The sequence below is a fragment of the Corythoichthys intestinalis genome, chromosome 11 (assembly GCF_030265065.1).
Source record: "Corythoichthys intestinalis isolate RoL2023-P3 chromosome 11, ASM3026506v1, whole genome shotgun sequence".
In the NCBI taxonomy this organism is placed as follows: domain Eukaryota; kingdom Metazoa; phylum Chordata; class Actinopteri; order Syngnathiformes; family Syngnathidae; genus Corythoichthys; species Corythoichthys intestinalis.
Genome location: NC_080405.1, coordinates 32,410,180 through 32,432,515, shown reverse-complemented (window position 1 = coordinate 32,432,515; position 22,336 = coordinate 32,410,180). Strand labels below are relative to the sequence as shown.

Here is a 22,336-nt window from a genome sequence, read left to right as displayed (position 1 = left end):
ATTTGAAAGGCTGCTTTGGGAGTTGTTTGCACCTTACCGTATGACGTTGATGTGTGTCATCAGCGTCAAATGGTAAGGAAAGTATTTATTTATTTTTATAAAAAGGCAGATAAAACGAAATAGAGCTTGGATAAACAAATTCCGGAAAAAATCGGCCGTGAATGATGGCTAACATGGGTGTTGCATTTTGATGAATGCGACCAAATTAACAGTAGGCGTTTTTTAAAATATGAAATCTCTGGAAAAACTCGTTGAAACGATTGTAAAGGTTTCGGATGGGTAATGTTGCGTGATAGCATGGTGGGATTTTCTCGGAGAAAGGCAGGATGTTAGGGTGGCAGAAAGTGCATCTATTGATCACAGTGAACCCTGCACAGCAGCAAACTCCTGATGAGGTACAGCTTCTCTCTTAACACCATGCATGACCTGCATAAAGGCCATCCATCACAGCACGCACTGGCCCATTTCTCCTCCTGTCACCGGCAGGGAAGAATTTCTCAGTGTGTATGTGTCAGCGTTACCTCATGATTGTGTGTGTGTGTGTCTGTGTGTAATGAAGGGTGGTGTTTCACCCCAGGTGAGGCCAAAGAGGTTCGGGGCTGACCCAGTTTAGCTGTGGGAGGGAAATATCACCTCCATGGAGGAGAGGTAATTGGCTGCCTCCGACTGTCCTTCTGTTTCATTGTAAACTGTAATGGGTAATTCACATAGGTCCGTTTAAGAACCAGTGAGTGAATGCATGTGTGTGCGTCTTTTGTTACTCTATAGCAGGGGTGTCCAAACTTTTTGCAAAGGGGGCCAGATTTGGTGTGGTAAAAATGTGGGGGGCCGACCTTGGCTGACGTCCTTTACGTGGAACAATATATTTTAAAAAAATTTTAGCAAGCGCAAGCCATTCTGTGTCTCACATTTGCTTTATTGTTTTTTTAATTAATAATTGCCACAAAACCTTGCAACAAGCCTTTGTGGTGGCGTTCTCTTTCATCTCTTGGGCTCTTGCGAAATACTGCTGCTGTAAAATTAAACTAGCTTTAAGTTGCTTCAATTTCTCACTGCGTTTCTTCCCTGTAATCTTGTCGTACATGTCAGCATGTCTTGTTTGGTAATATCGCCTCACATTGAACTCTTTAAAAACAGCGACTGTCTCTTTGCAAATGAGGCAGACACAGCTTTTGCGTATTTTATTGAAGAAATAGTCCAATTTCCACCTATCTTTGAAGTGTCGGCCGTCGCAGTCAACTTTTTTTTTGTGTTGATTGTCGCCATTTTAGAAAAATTGGGAGTAAAGAGTCACTCGGGGTAATGTTGCTTCTAGTGCTGCTGCCTTTTAGTGTGTAAATGAGGAGCAGCATTTAATGTGTAAGCTATTTCATATGCTGGTAGCAGTTCTGCTGACCAATTTATTAGGTCTGTGTGCGGGCCAGACATTATCGATTTTATGACAGAGGCTGGGGGCCGGATGAAATTTGACCACGGGCCGCATTTGGCCCCCGGGCCGGTCTTTGGACATGTCTGCTCCATAGCCAGCTTAAAGAGAATGATAATACTAAGGGGCTGTGAGATATCAATAGAACCGTTATGTGGCAACATAACAAATATTAATAAAGTTAACAAAAAAATAAATCACATTCATAAGCAATTATCGAAAATCGATCGAAAATTACAAACACTTCCCAAAGTATTCCGGAAACAGCCGAATGGGGCTTTGAGCCAGGAAACAAAAGGTGGAGGCAGGTGCCATCGTTGTTTATCGACGAGAGAGTTGCATTCGTGTTTTATCAAAAAATCGCTAAAATCTTTCAAACCTGTTGTGCTAAGTGGTGTACAAATAGCCATTTGTCGCAATGTAGTACCCATGAGTTCCCGAACGCGAGAAAAAGAGCTGGACTACGCAGACAATGAGTAAAGTTCGTCCGTGCAAAGAGGGCTAATTTTGCAGACCCAGCCTCCGGCACGGTTTTGTGTGGTGCGCATTTTACACCTGAAAGCTATTCGAACTATGGACAAATGAAATCAGGTTTTGCTAAGAAATTGCTGCTGAAAGCAGATGCGGTGCCCACCATACACGCGCACCCACCTAAATGTCCCGAGATATCAAGAAAGCGGACGATGACTGGCACTGATGAGACCACCCCAGGCTAAGCAAAGGAGGGGAGCAGCCAAGCTCGAAATGGCCAGAGTGAGTAATCTTTTATACTAAAAAAACATATCACGCATTGGATATAGGACTAGACACATGTATAAGTTATAGCTCGTAAAATATATACAACAAATCTTCTAATCCCATTCATATTTGTGTCTGTTAGCAGAGAAAATTTATGATAGCACAATAAATGCTAATTATTCTATACATTACTTTATTTTGCGGTCACGGTGTATCAGCTTCACAAAAAGAAATTCAAAACAAACCATTCGGTGTTTCCCACACGATCTGTTGCCGGTGTTTCATCAGTGTGATTGCTCCCCTCAATGATCCCTTCATTAGGCTGCATTGGCTTTCGTTTGGGCTCAAATTGATAACCCAAAACACCAAAGAAAGGTTCATACTGTAACTCTCCTCGTCACCATTAGAAGAACTTTCATTACGTCGGATTCGTCGCTGCAACTAGAAACAAAATTGTCCGCCATCATCGCCGCCATTCAGTACTAAGCACTGAGTCTTCTGTTTCCTAGTTTTGCCGTCACACACACAATATGCTAGATTTCCAGGATCTCGGGCGCCAGTCGTTTTAGCTTGACAATCGATCCAAATTTCTATCATTTTCTTGGTGTTGCGACGTGTGTAATTACACGAAGTGGCATGATATGAATCCAAAAGGCATGCATTTATGGATAAATGATGGAATATTAGCATTTTAGTGTTTTCATACTCTTTAAGTGAAGCTTTCAAGTTGAAAAAAAAAAAAAACATGCTATACCACTCTACATGCCTTAGGCACATGACATGCATACCTGGCTGGGCTTGGTTGTAGCTGTTCTGTCTTTCACGGTGTGATCCAAGCGTGAGGCGTAGCTCATGTGTGTAGTCAGGCAGGGTTTCACGTGAGGTGTAAGAGCGGTGGTGGGCGCGGCCGTCTTCGCTCTCATCAGACGAACTGGTGTAAGACATCTCCATTTCATGGCGGCCCTTAGACAGCGGCTGGTAGGGTTTACTGTCCATCTCCTCCATGGCTTGAAGGGCATCCACTTAATCACTCAGCACAGCCACAATGCAGAATACAGAGTCTGTGAATGTGGGGTGGGAGGGTGGGAGTGAGTAAAGGTGAGAGAACGGAGAGGACAATGGAGAGGAAAAGGAGTTAACCGGTGCAGAAAGATAAAAGGAAGCAGTGGATTGAAGAGGCAAGGTAGGGCAGAAAAAAATAGCGCAAGAAGTGTGCTATTGAACATAGTGGAAGAATACTAGAAAAATGATCAGATGTATTATGCTAGACAGTCATTATAAACAGAATTTGGCCTCCTTGATATTTCACACCAAAGGTTAGTACCCAATCAATACATGCAGAATGGACTGCAATTACTGTGTGACTGGATGTATTTGATGAAAAGTTGTCCAGGATAAGTAGCTATAGTTTTTTTTGTTTTTTTCTTTACTGCAAGTTTAATCTTCATCCTCCTACAGAGAACTATTGACATGTTCCAAAACTGTGTTGCTAAATCTCTTTTATTAAAAAAAAAAAATACATTATGATGAAACACTCACAAACCATGGAGTCATTGCCCTGCTAATTGGAGTCATGTTAAGTGACTTCTTTCAGCTCCATTCAATTACTGAAGTCTTGTTCCTCATCCCACGACATTGAAACGTTCTGCACTATGTTCTAACACCAAAACTAATGATTCACAGCACTGCATATGCAATTAGAAGTTACATTTATTTTCATCAGTTCCAGTGGCATTTTCATTTAAAAAAAAAAAAAAAAAAAGATGGCATGCAAACTATACATGTAAGTATGCTACTTAGCAGAAATGCTGATCTGTTTTAATGCAGCAATGTTATGAGCAGTGTTGTTGATCTTACTTAAAAAAAAAAGTTAATTACAGTTACAAATTACTTCTCCCAAAAAGTAATTGAGTTAGTAACTCAGTTACCTGAATGTAAGAGTAATTAGTTACTTGGCAAAGTATCTGGTGTTACTATTCATGTTATTTTTTCATGCCAAAACAAAAAACAAAACAAAAAAAAACATAGTAACCTTTGTTTGGAAGTAATTTAATGTTGTGAATCAACTATTAAAGTTGTTAAAATTGCTTCCATTATTGAATTAGTTCCCTTCTGTCTACTTTTCACATGTGGAAGTTTTAAAACTGTTTCATCATTTAAAGTTAGATTCAAGTCAAGATTTTGCCAATTTAGTAGTATTTTAGATAAAAAATTACCTAGGTTCTATAGGATGGTTCTCTACAACAGAGTCTTCCTGAGAAGTCTACTGCTGTTTACTAATGGCGGTGAGTCGATCATTTCGCATCTAGTTTTCTATACATGTGCTAACGCAGCCGTGTCTGTTATTTCGCATCTAGTTATACATACATATGCTATCTACTAGAGCTGGGAATCTTTGGGCACCAAACGATTCGATTACGATTACGATTCAGAGGCTCCGATTCGATTATAAAACGATTATTGATGCACCCCCCTCCTTTTTTTTTCTTTTTTTTAATGTTTTGTATATTAGTTCCAAAATTGTTCAAAAATCCTCTCAGGCTAAACCAAACTACTATTTCAGTATCAAGTTAACATATAACAGTAAACAAATATACAAAAATAACAGTAAATACAAAACTCCAGTCCCCATTCTGTATCAGCAGCTTTAAACTACATTCAATTAATTTAATGTTGTGTATCAACCGTTACAGTTGTTAACATTGCTCCCGTTATTCCATAATTTCTCCTCAGTCTATTTCATCATTTAATGATAGATTCAAGACAAGATTCTGCCGATTTAGGAGTATTTTAGATAAAAAGTTAATTAGGTTCACTACAACGAAGCCCTCTAGAGAGGTCTACTGCTTTAAGATGGCGGCTGTTTACTTACGCCGGAAAGTCTGTCATTTCGCATCTCTGTTCAATAATACATGTTCTAACACCGACGTCGTCTGTCATTTGCATCTAGTTCTACCTATATATGATATCTACTGTAGCCGTATGTTTGTAGCAACTAGCAACTGGGCGTTGTTTGTAGCGGCTGTCAGCCGCAGTCAAGGTATGATTGTTTTTTTTTATCTAGCGGCATGAGTTGAACATGATATTTACTCTCGGTCCGTTCCTCACTGCGTCCCAGAGACCGCGCTGACTGTGTTTTACTTCCGCTTTACCTGGTATAATTCAATAATCGGAATTTGGATATTTGTGAATCGTTCTCAAATCTTCCACGGCCGAATCACATAAGGTAATATTTGCACATAAGGTAATATTTACTGATGATACAAATTTGTTTTTTTCCCATAAAAATCCAACTGCACTTGAGCAAATCATAAATAGTGAATTAAAGAAAATAGACACATGGTTAAAATGTAATAAACTATCTCTAAATATCAATAAAACAAATTACATTGTGTTTCGCTCCCATAAAAAACAAGCCACTAAACAAATCTGCCTAAACATAAACGGAGAAAACATTGAAAGGGTCGACTCTACAAAATTTTTGGGAGTCCATATTGATGAGCGCCTTAATTTTAGAAAACATATTGATGACCTTACAAATAAACTGTCAAAATATGCTGCTCTTTTCTTTAAACTGAAACACTATCTCCCACTCTCTGCACTTCTCATTTTGTATAAATCTTTATTTGAACCACACTTACAATTCTGTAATGTCATATGGTGCAACACATAACCAACTTATTTAAAAAAGCTTGAAATACTACAGAAAAAGTTATACGTGCCCTAACATGGTCTGAGTTTAATGCTCCAACTAAAATAATTTTTTACCGCCACCACCTCCTGAGGTTTAAAGACCACAACTATTACCAAAATGCTTGTGTAACGTATCAGATTATCTATAGACTAAACTATAAATTAGGTGACCTCATCCCAGTCGGTACTCCTCAACACACATATACTACCAGAAGAAAACATCAAATCACAGGGAAAAAACGAAGGCTAAAGTGTACAAGCTTTAGCATTGTGTGCAAAGGACCACAGATCTGGAATGAACTGGATGAAACACTTAAAATGTCTCACTCCATCTCCATCTTTAAGAAAAAACTCAAAACTCATCTCCTAGCAATGCATATATAATATGCTGATTCTTTGAATAACACTACTGGTGTCTCTTATCAAATCCAATGTAACCAAAATTTTGAAATTGTCCACAGTTAATTGTGTGTGTGCGTGCGTGTGTGTATGTGTGTGTTGTCTAATTGGGCCCCTGCTAAAAGCTTTGAATAGCTTATTTGGAATGTCCTATTCGCCCATCTTAACATGTGAATTGCTAGCGTATGATCATGTACTGTATTTGATTATGTGCGAATAAACTGAAACTGAATCGCGAATAATCTAAGAATCGGAAATTTCGCACGCCTCTACTATCTACCTTAGCATCATGTGGGCGTAGTTAGTAGGCTATCGTCTACAGTCAGGTATTATTAGAGTCCCCTAACATCGCGTTTGCAACAGCATCACAACTCCCGTCCCTCCTCCCATGCACTCCCGCTTTGCTCGCTTATCTCCGTAAGTCCGTTTCTCTCACAGACTTTTCTTGCGTCATTCAACCAACGTAGTAACGCATATTAACACATGCCCAAAAAATAAGTTATTATAAAAAGTACGTATACCTTTCAGACAAAGCAAAATTGTCATGTTTTTCTGGCTGGCCAATGTTTAAATGACAAACCGTTTGTCCCTGCACTACAAGCTGACAGGAAAAGGAAGTCTGACGGACTCCACTAAAAAGGAAATGATTCCCCTCAAATCCTTAAAATTATGCCAGTCGTATTTATTTTTTGATTCATTATCATTGCATTTGCAATCTAATCCCTTTTATGAAAAACACCCACCTGCCAAACTGTCTGGATGTGGTGGGGCGCAGCATCCCTTGTCCCTAATGCAAAGTCACCACTGATTAGCTTTCAGGTACAAAGCCCAACCTGAAGTATTTCCGGCAGACATAAAGCTTCTAAATGGAGCTTGAGAGGGTCATTGCTCATAGAGACAAAGTGCTATGGTATTGACCTCTTCAGGGAGTCCTGTAGTCCATATATCAAAGCCATTAGAGTGTGCCTGCTCAATACCTCAGAGATATGCAGCAAAGGGTGATCACCGCCAGTCTGATACCATACAAGTTTACAGCTGACCTTTCTACCAATACAATAATGCGTTTATTCCACCATTAAGACTCTTTTTCTTGGCCTCATACTCACCCTTCTCATTCCACATACGTGTGTCCATAGGGAAAAGTTAGGATTGCAGTCAGCACACAAAAAAACGCCTGCTTACATTGTAATAAAGTACAAAATTGGGCCAAACCTCTCTTAGCCATTCATCCCACACCCACCATCACCACCCTAGAGACATTAATGCAACTCGGGTGATTGGTAAAACCTCTGAAACTCTCCTGTCTTCAGCTTTTTCACCCTTCTTGACAACGAAAAAGAAACATGTAACAATGCATTTACTTTATCAAAATTACTTTCATAATTTAATAACCACATAGAAGGTCTGGTTTCCAAAAGTTTTGTACACCTGGCAAAAACCTGACTGTGAATACAAACTGATGTGAAGGCTCTGGATTGTGTCTACTAAACGGGGGGGGGGGGGGGGGCAGCGCATTTCACTTTGGACCACATTCTCCCATGTGTTTAAATCAGAACAGGCACTCAGTCATGCACTTTTCTGGCTGTGCGGATTCTCCCATCCAATTAAGTCTGTCATTTAAGCACTTTTATGCCAGATAAACACTCTGGCTGGAGCACCTCTAAAATGCGTGAATTCCCTCTCAAATCTGGCTCTCTGCATTCGTCAACTAAAGCACTTAGTCTTGTATGCATTTTGGAGGCTATAGTAAGTCCAGCACCCTGTGAAGGTTACAAAAACTAAATGGCATTCCAAGCCTGCATGGTCCCCTGGGTGGCATGAGACCCCCCCCCCCAAAAAAAAATAAAATAAAAAATTGACTCACAAAATACAGCGCATGAAGTGTACATAGCACAGTACTTCTCAGTTATTTTCCATTACGCACCTCCAAGGAACACGCAAATGTTTCGCGCCCCCTATCCAACTCTTTGCCACCACTGTAAATAGTATCATTTGTCTATAAAATGATTATAAGTACACCACTGCATAATATTAAATCCTTTTTAATTATAAAGAAAAATATTATAGTAACATAGATCAACTTACAATAAAGTATACTGTAGCTTTATTAACATTGCTTTGTTGGTAACAGACTTAAAAGTGCATCAATTTGCCTAAAAAAATAAAAAAGTCACATCCAAACTGTAAAAATACACTCAAGGTAAAGTTTTTGACCATTTGATACTGAAAATTTAATTTTAATATAACCAATAAAAAATAATAAATTCCCAAGTTGATTAGCAACATTAACTTTACCATTTAACATTAACGAATAAACAAAATTTAATAGAAACAAAAACGACAGTGTCATTAGACAGAGGAACAGTTTTTATTTTTGCTGCAGGCAGTATCAGCTCCTTTCCTATGGTGCAGTTTTTTTTTTTGCAATGATTAACTTGATATGCCACTTTATATCATGCTAACAATGTTCGGTTTACTCATGTAACACTGACAAAGTGGGACGATTGTTGGAAATATTCGGCACGTTTTCGCTGAAAAAAAAAAAAAAACAAGCGGCTCATCAATGTGATTGTGGTTTAATGTCTTTAAGTGACCTCCTAATTGATTTTGCTTCCTGCTATCTGCTGCAAACATTTTTAGACACGGTAAACAGACTGGTCTTTCCTCGTTTCCCACTGTATTAAAAGTAAAAGCTAAAAGCCAAACGCTACATACGCTTCATCGTATTTCCCTGTCTAAGATATTCACATCTCCAGTGCTCTTTGCTGTGAGTTCTTGTTTGGTTCAAAAATACTGCACACGCTCTGAAAATGAGTGCGCTACTGCCACCCACTGAGTGAATGTGCAATTAAACTTTATTCTAGTCCGGCAAAACAGTATGGTCCCCGAGGTCACATGCGCCGCCCCCCAGGGGGGCACGAAACAATGACGGGGGCAACTATTTGAGAAGTACTGGACCCAACAACCAAAACACATTATTTGCTAAGAATTCATCATTGGAGAAATATTGACAAAGTCCGGAAGATTTTACTTGTGACTAGTTGGCTGCTACACAGGCTACTGTTGGAGAGCACAGGAGGTGAACTCAAATATTTTATTGGGCTCACGTGCAGGTGTACATACATATACACACATTTAGTATCTGGTGAATGACATATAGACGTAGAGTCAACATTCCCAGACCTAATAATGTGTTTCCCTTATTAAACAATAAAACACATCATTTTAAGTACAAATCAACTACAGTGAACATTTGCACGCTATCTCCCTTCAAACTACTATATTCACTGTTTACATGATTTATTTTGATATGATGCTAACAGATGTAGCCAATAAAAAACAAGACAACTACGAAATTACGAGTCTGAACGGACAAAAAAAAAAAAAAAAAAAAAAACGGAAACAAAAGCACACAACTTTTCCTCCACCGAGCATTGTGAGGAATGTTCAAGATCTATGTGCAGTGCCTTTATTTCACTTTACAAGCCATACTCACATCATCATCATTGAACGAGCCGATACATGGACAGGGAAACGCAGAACCGGAAATAAACGCACCAGTAGTTTCCATAATAAAAGCGCCGCTCTAAATAGAAAGTAAATTAAATAAACAGCTAAACTATAAAACAACTATGTGCAAAGTAAAGATGCACCGATACCGATTTTTTTTCTCCTGGCGCTCACTACACTTTGTCTCTGTGTTGTGTGATGACACGTGAACACCAAACAGCTATCGCTATTGGCCTGCTCCAGACCAATGAGAACGGGCCAATAGCCACTTCTGACCAATGACATGGCGACATGGCCGACATGGCGACATGGCGGCGGTCGGGAAATATTTCAAAATAGAAATCCCGTCAATTAAAATCAATGGCTGCGTGCAAGATTTGCGGCCTGAAAGTTTCGAGATGTGGAGTTAAATCGGCCAGTTTCAATACCTCAAACCTGATAAAACATTTGAAGACGAAACGTGAACGAACACAACGAGTTCGAGCCTGCAAGAGCAGGACTGCTATCCAGAGGAAGGGCGCTGGACAGGTGCAACAATCTCTGGTCAGTTCACTACGTCTACTTTACTTTTATTGTCTTTTACTGAAAGAAATGCTGCAGTAATTTGGGAACTGTTTCCAAAGTAGGGTTGCCACCTTTCAGAAATAGAAATAAGGGACCCCCCCCCCTCCTGAAAAAAGGAGGCTAATAGAGAGACGGGATGCTGTGGTCAATTATTATTACTCATAATTGTTAGCAACAACAGAAACAAGGTTGGACCTCGAAGCGGACAACAAGCGGGGGATAAGTACAAGGGTTTAATGATTGCAAACAAAAAATAACACACGATCGCGGGATAGTAGAAATAACAAAAGGAGTCCGTGACAGCAGGTCGACGGAGCTCAATACTACAAACTCGAAGGTTAACTAAGACGATAGGCAGCGAGCCAAAAAGCCAAAATAAAAACACTCAAATACCTGCACAGGGTAGAGGTTACAAACGAGTGCAGCACACTAACAGAAAAAACCCAATGCAGGGGCATAACAAGCAAATGTAGAGAGACTATAGTGCGAGATGTCAAATGGCGATCAGCAAAGCAAATATCTCTGCAGCCTTCTCTGAGCTCACCCGTGCTTAAATGCTGCGTTGATGAGCCCGCATTGGATTCAGGTGCAACGTCAGGAACGCCCCCACTAACAGCCCAGCAACAAAACACAATCTAACCAGCAGCAGAATGTGACAATAATTTCATGAAAGTTGCACTGTTTGGCCTTTGAGAGGTATAAAAAAAGTTTACTCAGTTCATTCAGAGTTTATTATTATGAACTTATTTTTACTTTCTTACTGTTGGGCTAGTATTATACTTTGTACTAGTCTTTTTCCTATTTTGCAAAGGTAAGCAACAGCCTGACAAAGCCTTGATAGCAATGATTTCACATCCAATTATGTAGCTCTTTGGGGGGGAAAAAAAATAATTATATATATATATAAACGGGGTGGTATCGGTATGGTATCGGCCGATACTGCACAGCCAGGTATCGGTATTGGTATCGGGGCCAAAAAATGGTATCGGTGCAACACTAGTGCAAGGATTCTTATCAGAAAGAATAAATATGGCGGAAACACTAAGGTGACTTGAAGTTATGCTCTGAGACCCCCTAATTTGTCCAAATTTCAAAATTGTCCGATTTGCACGTGTGATACATCATTGGAAAGCTTAAAATGTCAATTTTCTGGGGGGAGAACATTTTTGAACAGGAGGGCATTTTTTTTTTTTAATATATATATTTTTAAACAGCAAAACCCTAACTGGAGGTGAGAGCACACAAGAGCAGAGTTAAAGACGCCATGATTTTAACGAGATATTATCGGGTACTTACCTTGTTTCGATTCAAGAAACACTTCATATAGCATGTATCATTGAGTGTCAAGACACAGATGTGAATGGCCACAGCTGAATTATTTGGGGATTTTATGGGTGAAACATGGTAATATAACAAGGGTCGCGATGCAGAAATCGCAGACGTCAAGGAGTAATCCAGATTTTCATTTTCATATATTTACCCTTTTAAACATTTTTCTTCAATTTTTCTTTGTTTGGATCGATTATTTATCCTCTAAAATATTGGGGAAAATGCAACAGTAACGAGAAAAATACAATTAAGTGATAGTTATGAGGTAAATATCTGTGACTGTTTACAGACGCCAATTTTTTCATTGTGACGTAATTTATTTAAACTTTAAAATATGCGAAAAAATAATTATTTAACAGGCATGAAAATGGGTCAGGGGTTAAAAAGGTGAGAAGGGTGTGGAGGATATATGTTCTGGTAGGGCTGTCCCAAGCGACTAATTTTCTCCCGATTAGTCAGCCGACTATTTTTACAATTAGTAATAATGTTTTATTTTTTATTTTTTTTAACTAATTTAGCAATGTAATTTTTGTTGACACTTATTAATTCACAAAAACATTTTGGAATTCTTGATTAAAGTGCAAATTAACTTGTAGATAACAATAATTAATCACACAAAAACAATGAGGTCAAATGCTGATAGTAGGCATGAACGATATTGGAAAAAACTATTAGTGTCATTTTTGGGGAGTTAGCGATATTAAAACGAGAAATTTTTCACCAAATAACTTGAATAGCTGCACTGTTGACCAAGAAAAACAGTTTGGTCGTTCTGTCTAGCAGGAGCGAGAGTGAGACTGTGTTGCTGTACGAGCATGGAGCAGAAAAACATGTATGGATGTTGTTTTTAAATAAAAACCCGACCCTTTTCACCCGATTCTGATGCTTTGAAAAATGGCGCCATCGGCCCTAATTTATATAACTCAGTTTAATCCAGGATCTACACACTTGCTGCGTTTATGAAGTAAAACAAAAGTTTAAATGTTGAAAAAAAGAAAAACAATTGCACGTCCTGCGATGTGACTATTGCCCATGCGCACACTGCGATGGCGATGTTAAAACGATATATTGTGCAGGCTTAGCAGATAGCATTTATTAGTGTGAAAGAATGGAATGTAAAAATATCTTGCATTGTTATAATTGTATACTGTACTACAACTATGTACAGTATATGAGTATTATAATATTGATTGTCAATCATATTTTTTAAAAGGGTGTTATTTTAAAGTTATTCTTAGTGTAGAATCTGAATTCTGTAGTATTATAATATTTACATATTATAGTATTCATTCTGAAGTATGTGGGATTAACTTCAGAAATCGTTATTTATATGACAAACGTGACATGCTTTTATTTTGAAATGTTCACCGGAAGTAAGTTCGCTAAACTGCAAACAACTTTACCATCGCAAAAAGCGTCATTGCTTGTGGTGTCGCTAATAGATTTTTTTCATTTTTTCGTTTGAAAATGCTGTTAACCAGTGATTTTTCATGTTTGAAGTGTCACTTTTTAACCGCAAGTTTGCATTTTGGAAAAGACTGCCAATGTTTTATAGCAGGCTAAATTAGGTCGTCTTTTTTCCCCATTAGTCTCAATGTAGCAATGCTAACGTTTACAGTGTTTTATATAGATGTGTTTCCTCATTTTGTATGTGTGAACTAGGCCTGAACGATATTGGAAAAAACTATTGCTGCGATTTTTTGGGGGTTTGCGATATATTGCGATATTATATTGCGATATTAAAAAAAATGTATATATTTTTTTTTCAAGAAATTTTCACAAGATGACTTAAATAGCTGTTTGGAAAGACTTTAGATGACTCACCATCACCACAGTGTACAGTCATCCCTTGTTTTTCGCGCACCATTTTTTTTTTTTTTTTTTGGTGTTTTTTGTGCCCAATGTATTTATTCAGATTTAGCATTGGAAAGAGATACATATAAGACATGTTTTGTTCTCACTTTTCCCCCCAAAGTGATTTAAAAAATGTATATAAATAAATGTTTTTTAAGCACTTCAAATGTCATAATTATGATAAGTTTTAAACATAACTGTCCAACCAAATCATTTTTGAACAAGAATAAAGTACTGTAGCAGATAAATGCTTGGCTTTATTAAATGCTTCTGTTTATCTACTTTAGCTGTGACCGTTAAAGTGACATGTAGAAATTTCAAACTCCTCATGATCACTTCTGGCATTTAAATGTCTCCAACGTCCCCACAGTACACACATTCATTCCAGCGCGGCTTCCTTGCAACTTTTTAACAAGTTAAACGATGATTGACAGATGCCCGTGTGAAGTCTGCTTCTTTGGCCAGATCAAAGCCATCGTTGTGCCGCAGTGACTGAGAGGATCAAAAGGCTGGGAGAGGGAGGGTAGGAGGCTGTGCGCAGACCAGAAAGTGAGGCGTATGTGGATCAAAAAAAGAAAAGAAAAACTATCGCACGTGCTTGCGATGGGACTATTGCGCACACGCACATCGCGATGGCGATGTTTAAACGATATATCGTTCAGGCTTAGTGTGAACTGCAACTCTACGGCATGTTGATGACCAATAAACATCTGGACACAACAACTGGAGTCTCATATGTCATCTACATATACGCACGCGGTGATAAAACGCAGCCGTGAAAATTACCGCCCTCATTTTTATTTACCTTGCGAAAAATGGACTCATTGAATATCGCGACAGGCTTAGCAACTTGAATAAAACATGTCGTTAGTTAGATGGAATTACGACCCCCCCCCCCTAAAAAATTTATCCTCGGATCTACACAATTCACATAGGTCACCCTTTATCACTTAAAATCGGTGAATTTCGCCCAAAGGTGAGTGATTTTCATGCCTGATTTAAAGTCTTTTTTTGAAATGAAATATTAGACATTAATTAATGATTCTAAGCTGAAAATGACAGAAATTTTGAATAATAAATATAATTAACGAGCTTCTTTTTATGGCTGGGTTGAAACAAAAGCGGTTGCTCAACGTCTGTGAACGGGTGTTTTCAGGGTAAAACAGACACATTAAAAATAGTTTGGGGACTTAATGAGCCATGAATCTGCTATGGCAGCATATAGACATATTGTTCTATCAGACACAACAGTTCTTTTGTCTTAAAATGCAGCAGTTTATTGTATAGAGGGGGGGCGAGAGCAGAAACTGCTTTTTCAGCCTTGTCTTTGTTTTCCGCCATATACATTATACAACTAGGTAAGATATTCAAGTAAAAAAAAAAAAAATATTTTTTTGTACATTAAGAATCAAAGTCAACCCTAGGTGACTGACATTGTTAACTGATCCAATCCCCACTCCACTTTCTCCTTGTGGTGTTGCATGCAGACTGTAACTGCGGTCTGCAGGGGGCGTCATTGCAACACTAGGTGCGCCAATTATAAAAGTAGACGGTGGCTCGCGTGTACCTCGCATGCATGCGCCACGAGCAATTTGCCGCCCCGGGCAACCGCCCAACCCAACCGTGACTGCACATACTGTAGTATTGCACTGCATTTCTAGATTTAGTTAATACATTCTGTACGTCGCCACATGTGACTAACAGAAAGCTTTACAGTTTTTTATAAGAGACAAGGCAAATCTCAAAGCGTCCATGCCTACACTGTTGTGATTCCTATAGTATGGTGCTAACAGGTCATTAACATTTACCTGGCGAAAAGAATCAAAGTTAATTAACACACACAAAAAAAAACACATATAACACGCCGACCAACAGTGTGCACAATCTGTTAACGTGAAAACGCACTACTTCGGACCTAAGTCAACCAGGTCTGTAGCATTTAATTATCATTGGCTTGAAAGAACAGTAAAATAAGCTGCTATCGTGACACTCTTGCTTTTTACTGGCAAGACGTATTGTGGGAAATCAAAGCCTACTATTATCTCTGCTGCTTTGTCAGGATGGGATTGACTCATGTCACCTTCTCTTTGGTATAGTGAGGAGTGAGTATACATTACCCGTAAGCTCTGAGCTTGCTGCAGGCACTGACTGCCGTCTGTCTCCGCCGAGGCCCTCTGTCCTGTTTCATGTCTGTCACACACTTACATGCTTGAATGAAGGCAATAAATCATTTACCCTGTCAACCACCTTGTTGACCATCATGTATGCACAAAGAAGCAGCACATATGACACAAAACAACACTGCAATTCCATATGTATCAATATTAATCAATTGCACTGCTTCGTTGTAAGTATGCTTCCTTCATGTACACTGGGAAAATTGATCCTTCGAAGAGATGTCTCGATCGCATATTTTTGCACTAGAGTCCGAGTTCCGTGATTTTGAGAATCTGCCGATACAGAGTCCAGATCCCATACTGAAAAAAGTTTTTTTTGTTTTTTTATTGGAATAAATGTTCCAAACGTGTTATAGTAATGTAGTTTTTACATCACTCCCTCTTACCGCTTTTTCCGGCAGTGCTGAGGAGTATAAAACGTATATTTTTTTTGTATCTTTTTGCACTGCCATTGTATTTCTGGATTATATTTTGTTACTTTTTAGCCCTTAAAAAGTAAAAAAAAATATATATAAATTAGGCCTGAACGATATTGGAAAAAATTAACATTGTGATATATATATTGCCAATGCCATTCAATTTCACTCACGCTGCCGCACCACACTTAACAGCAATTAACGTATTTGTGTCTTTGATCGTAGAGCTACCAAGAAGAGTCTGGCCAGATCAAAGCTACAAACCTGTCAAACATCGTTAATTTGAAGTACCAGACGCTAGCTGCGCTGATGACCAAGAAAAGCAGCAGGAGGGAGGGTGAGAGTCTGTCCGGGCATGAAGCAGAAAAACATAGATTTTTTAAAATTGAAAACTAGATCCTTTTTACCCGATTCCTATTCTCTGAAAAAATGGTGCAATCGTTAACTATGTTATTATGCAGCCGTCAAAACAACGCGACAGTTGATTGTAAATCTTATTCAGGAAATCATAGTTTCTTACCATTCACAACTCCTTGTTAGCTCTCTGTCATTTTGATAGGTAAGAGCTTCTCTCATCTCGGGAACTCGGATATCTTAATAAATTTCCAGTCTCCATTAGAAAATATGACTTAATGGGGCGTTAGCTAACTTTTTTTTTTTTTTTTTTTTTTTTTTTAATTAAACAACATATGACACGATATGAGTTGCAAGCACGATCCAAAACAAAGTAGTCAATCAACAACAGAATGGCTTCAGAAGTGGAAAACACATGTTCGGAAAAGGCCCAGTAAAACTTCTGACCTCAACCGGGTCGAGATGCTTTTTGCATGATATCAAGATAAAAAAAAAGTTTTAAAAAATACCACCACATCATCTCAGAAACATTGCTGAACTGCATTTAAGTTTGGTTTTGTAAAGAGGAATGGTCCAAAATCAACCCTAATGGTTGAGTTTTTATTGCTGCCATTCATTGAATGATAAATGTTCCCTAATATCCTTGTCCCGGGTTTTTCAATAAAAAAATGAAAACTTTTGTGTACTCTTTGTGTGGCATCACATTAATATGACTATTTGTGTATTCTTGAGATTTTCCTGATCAGACCAGATTTATTATCATTTCATGCAGAGGGTTTATATTCTTTATGCTGCAATTTTATATGGTTATATAATGCAGCTCTGTCTACACAAGTGGCATCTTATTAAAACCAGGCAATTTGAATGCTTTATATAAACATTTTAAATTAACATACAACACAGTTTAGGTCAGCATATTGGCACGGACCTCGACAACTATTCTAGTTTCTTATGCAGCCCCTTTGGAAAATTAATTACCCACCCCTGGGTTACATGCTCTCCCTCACCTTGTTCCCTCTTATGCTGCACTCTCTCTCCTACCTTACGTGCTCTACAGCCTCTATCCCGTCCTCCAAGGCCTCTGCATTTAGAGACGTAAGCCTGCTGGTGGGGGTTATTCCCTCTAATTCTTGCCCACAGTGGGGTGCCCATTAGGGGGTTTGATTCTTGGTTTTGATGTGAAAACCTAGAGGTTGTTTCCTAGAGCCAAGCTCACTTCAAACAAGACACGTGGGACTTTCTGGAGGACAAGTCAGCATGTGGCACCTTAGAACAACACCAAAATCGAAAGTTGAAGTGAACCAACTCAGAGTAGTGTTGTTGCTATTCATAGAAAAACAGTGTAGTACTAGAAATGTCTGCTCAGGTTGAAATAACTAGCCGTCTTACAGTGAATACCAATACTCCTTCGAAACCTTGCGACTAAGATTTATTACATCTCTCTAATCACCCTTCAATATACATAGATTTATAGCATGGGAATACCGCTGGTTCCTTCAGTGCAATATGTAACAAAGGGGCAGTTTACATGGCGACTCTGCGACACAAAGTCTGAGTAGGGGAATGGCCTCGCGTGCATCTGGTGTCGGCGAAGACGGAAGCGCAGACGAAAAATTCTGAATCTGCCTCCAAAGTGGAAGAATTCGATCAGGGGGGATTGAGAGGGGCTTGATCCGCATGCATATCAAAGACTCCCGCGGCGCGAGACCGTGCCCATAACGTCAGCACTCGTACACGTCACATTGGGCGTGCGCAGCGGTGCTACTAAACATTAAAAACAGCAAATATGGCAGAATGTCGGCTTTAATTTACTGTTTTAATAATATTTTTAAATTAGATATGTTGAATGTTTCCATTTTTGTGCCTTTTTGAACAAAAGAAAAATGCCATTGCTTCGAGTGGGCGGGCATATTTTTTTCCAGGTCGAGGAGCTTGGTGGGGTCAAAGTGCATCATTTGCTGTCGCCTTGTAAATCTGCACTGCCCCCTAGGGCTTGGCAAGAATACTACATCATTTTCATGCGGAATTGCGACATTGTTCGAATGGAGACGGGCCCATATAAATGCAAATTTGACATTTTTCGTATTCTCGGAGAGTCACCATGTAAACGGCCCTAAAGTGTTTCACTGACTGCATTGCTGTTTAAGAAACAAAAGTCAAGTTTTCCATAGTATTTGAATATTTTATTCACATATTACATTGAGTTGTTACAAGAAAAAATTACAGTGATAGAAAGTGGCTGTTTAAAATGGGAAAATGATCAGAGGGGATGGTTATTTAAAAAAAAAAAAAACAACTTCTGAATGTCAAAAATTGTTATTCGATATTTTCTGCGTCGTATATAGTATACTGGGGATGGGATTCAATATGCTTCGGCTTCTCCCGTCTCCCCTTTTCTTTTCGGGTTGAATTAATTGTAAACACATATAAATGCTGTTTGGATTTGTCATGCCTGAAGGCAAAATAAATTTAAAAAAAAAAAAAAAAAGCCACATATAGGATTTGCATTTCATCTGTTTCCAGCAGATTAGTTTTTCAAAAATAATTCCTGAATTTAAAAGCATTAATAATAAAAAAAATAAAATAAAATACAATAATTGACAACATAAACCTTTTTGATCACCTATTGTTTCCCTGGCCAACTCATGGGGAATCTATATCTACTGTGTCATGCTTTATAGCATATTTCATCAGTTACAGCAACTAAGGAAGTGATCTTATTCCTTGCAAGGCGATATGTAATATTCATGAACTTAAATGATTAATGAATCCCAAGCTGCTGTATTAACCACAGAGCAGTCATATTTGTTTAGCAATGAAATATAATGGTATTGATAGACTATAGTGTCGCAACTTTCAGGAGAAAAAGATGAACCATGAAGTTTTAACATTTGAAGCACATCTCAAGAGGGCCCACTAATGGACCTCAACTGTATGAAAGTCATTTCAGTTCTAATTTACATTAAATCTATAATTTATCTGTGTGTAATGAACTCCTCTGTGCTCAATTTTAAATATCCACACAAAGTGTACTGCATGCATCACATTACAGCACTGCGCCGCCACAACACTACAACCCTCCCCCATTCACTTTTAGTCATTGTTTAACTCTTCTTTGTCTGATAACACGCATACTCTCTACACACACGCACAGATTCATGAGGGACTCTGCAAATCTATCACTACAAAGTTGCAACAAAATTGGACCCTTCACAGAGTTGATTTACTCTTGTCCATCCCGAATAATCAAAGAAATATATATGCTGCTTTTGTAAATCAGTGATCAAGGCTGTCCTACAAGTTTGAATAGAATTTACATTGCAAATTATCTCAGGGTTGAGGTCTCTAAAAGTTCAAGCTACAATAGTACGGATAGTTATGTGCAAACACAGTTAGAAATATGACTTATGCTTCTCAATCATCAACAGACGTCTTGAAATTCTGATGTTGGAGAGGGGAGCATATGCAATTGAGTAGGAGAGTCAGAGAATGAAGAAGTGGCCTACAGAAGCAGAGAAATCCAGTTTCACATTGGTAAATAAATGAGAAGAATAGGGAGGGTAAAGTGGAGCCAACATTATTAGCTCCTCCGATGCTGTACAGCAGCCGGATTTCAAACACATTTTCACAATAGCGAGAAGGTCTTCTTTTCATAACATATTTGAGACCCTGTGAAAGGCACCTACTTTATGTGTTAGCTCTGGCCTTTGCACATTTCACTGAAGCTTGTTTGCACACACTAATCCTCCGTAAACTAGCCAGAAGAAGAACAAAAAGAAACACTCAGAAATCTACTTGTGCTCAAGCAAGACTATTTCAGAAGCATAAAAATAAAGTTGGGTCAATGTTTTTTGCAGGCTTTTTATTCTGTGTATATAACTAATGTACACAATATAAAGCTAAGCTAAGTGAAGTACTCTTTATTCTTCTTCTTGTTTTCTCCAAGTTTCTCTTCAAAGTGAACACTTCCAATACAAATGGCTGAAATGTAAAATCCTTATTTACAAATTAGTCTGATTGGGGGAAAAAATTATAGATACAATGTATAAAAATTTATTGCATTAGAATATAGTAATTTACCGTATATCACATAGTGGATTTTACTCCATCCTACTCCTTTTTCACATATGAACTGTTATGATTGATATAAATTATTCATATTTCCCCACTGCAACCCCACAAGAAGCTTCAACTGTCTATTAAACCACAACATAGAACCTTTTACAGCGCCGCTCTTCGCTGTCAAGTCAGCTGGCTATCAGATAGTGGCCAAAAAAACAACCAAAACAGAAAAAAAGAATGACTTAAAATAAATAACTAAATAAATGAAACATGAGTAGCAGAGGTTTTACTCTAGTGCAGGAGTAGCACATTAATGCAGCTTGCTGTATACAGTGTATCACAAAAGTGAGCACACCCCTCGCATTTCTGCAGATATTTAAGTATATCTTTTCATGGGACAACACTGACAAAATGACAGTTTGACACAATGAAAAGTACTCTGTGTGCAGCTTATATAATAGAGTTTATTTTCCCACCAAAATAACTCAAAATATAGCCATTCATATCTAAACCCCTGGCAACAAAAGTGAGTACACCCCTGAGCGAAAGTTGTCAATATTAACATACAACATGTCAACTTTCAATATTTTGTGTGGCCACCACTATTCTCCAGAATTGCTATTACTCTCCTGGGAATGAAGTTGACCAGAGCTTCACAGGTTGCCATTGGAATGCTCTTCCACTCCTCCATGACGACGTTGAGGATCTACCGGATATTTGAGACTTTGCACACCTCCACCTTCCGCTTGAGGATCCCCCAAAGATGTTCTAATGGGTTCAAGTCTGGAGACATGCTTGGCCAGTCTGTCACCTTTACCCTCAGCCTCTTCAGTAAAGCAGTGGTCATTTTGGAGGTGTGTTTGGAGTCATTGTAATACTGGAACACTGCCCTGCGACCCAGTTTCTGGAGAGAGGGGCTCATGCTCTGCTGCAGTATTTCACAGTACATGTTGGAGTTCATGTTTCCTACAATGGACTGTAACTCTCCAACACCTGCAGCACTCATGCAGCCCCAGACAATGACATTCCCACCACCGTGCTTGACTGTAGGCATGATACACTTATCTTTGTACACCTGGTCGCCGCCACAAATGCTTGAGACCATCGGAACCAAACAAATTAATTGTCGTCTCATCAGACCATAGGACATGGTTCCGATAATCCATATGCTTTGTTGACATGTCTTCAGCAAACTGTTTGCGGGCACCTCTTGTTTACCGTCTTCAGAAGAGGCTTCCTCCTGGGGTGACAGCCATGCACACCAATTTGATGTAGAGTGCGGCGTATACTGAGAACTAACAGGCTGACCCCCCACCTCTTCAATCTCTGCAGCAATGCTGACAGCACTCCTGCAACGATCTTTCAAAGAAGGCATTTGGATGTGACGCTCAGCACGTGCACTCAGCTTCTTTGGACGACCAACCCGAGGCCTGTTCTGAGTGGACCCTGCTCTTTTAAAACGCTGGATGATCTTAGCCACTGTGCTGGAGCTGAGTTTCAGGGTGTTGGCAATCTTCTTGTAGCCTTGGCCATCTTCATGTAGCGCAACAATACGTCTTTTAAGATCCTCAGAGAGTTCTTTGCCATGTGGTGCCATGTGGAACTTTCAGTGACCATTATGAGAGCATGTGAGAGCTGCACTACAGATTTGAACACACCTGCTCCCTATGCACACCTGGACCTAGTAACACTAAGGAGGCACATGACATTTTGGAGGGAAAATGACAAGCAGTACTCAATTTGGACATTTAGGGATGTAGTTTCTAAGGGGTGTACTCACTTTTGTTGCCAGGGGTTTAGATATTAATGGCTAT

The 22,336-nt window shown here is 38.9% G+C and overlaps 1 protein-coding gene across 1 annotated transcript in view; it reads right to left on the bottom strand.

Annotated features, from left to right (window-relative positions):
- tenm1 (teneurin transmembrane protein 1) overlaps positions 1-22,336 on the bottom strand; it is a 348,630-nt gene that overhangs the window by 306,139 nt on the left and 20,155 nt on the right. The window contains exon 2 of the mRNA XM_057850586.1: positions 2,953-3,225. Within this exon, the coding sequence (XP_057706569.1) occupies positions 2,953-3,169 (217 nt within the window). The 5' untranslated portion in view covers positions 3,170-3,225. The remainder of the gene's footprint in view (positions 1-2,952; positions 3,226-22,336) is intronic.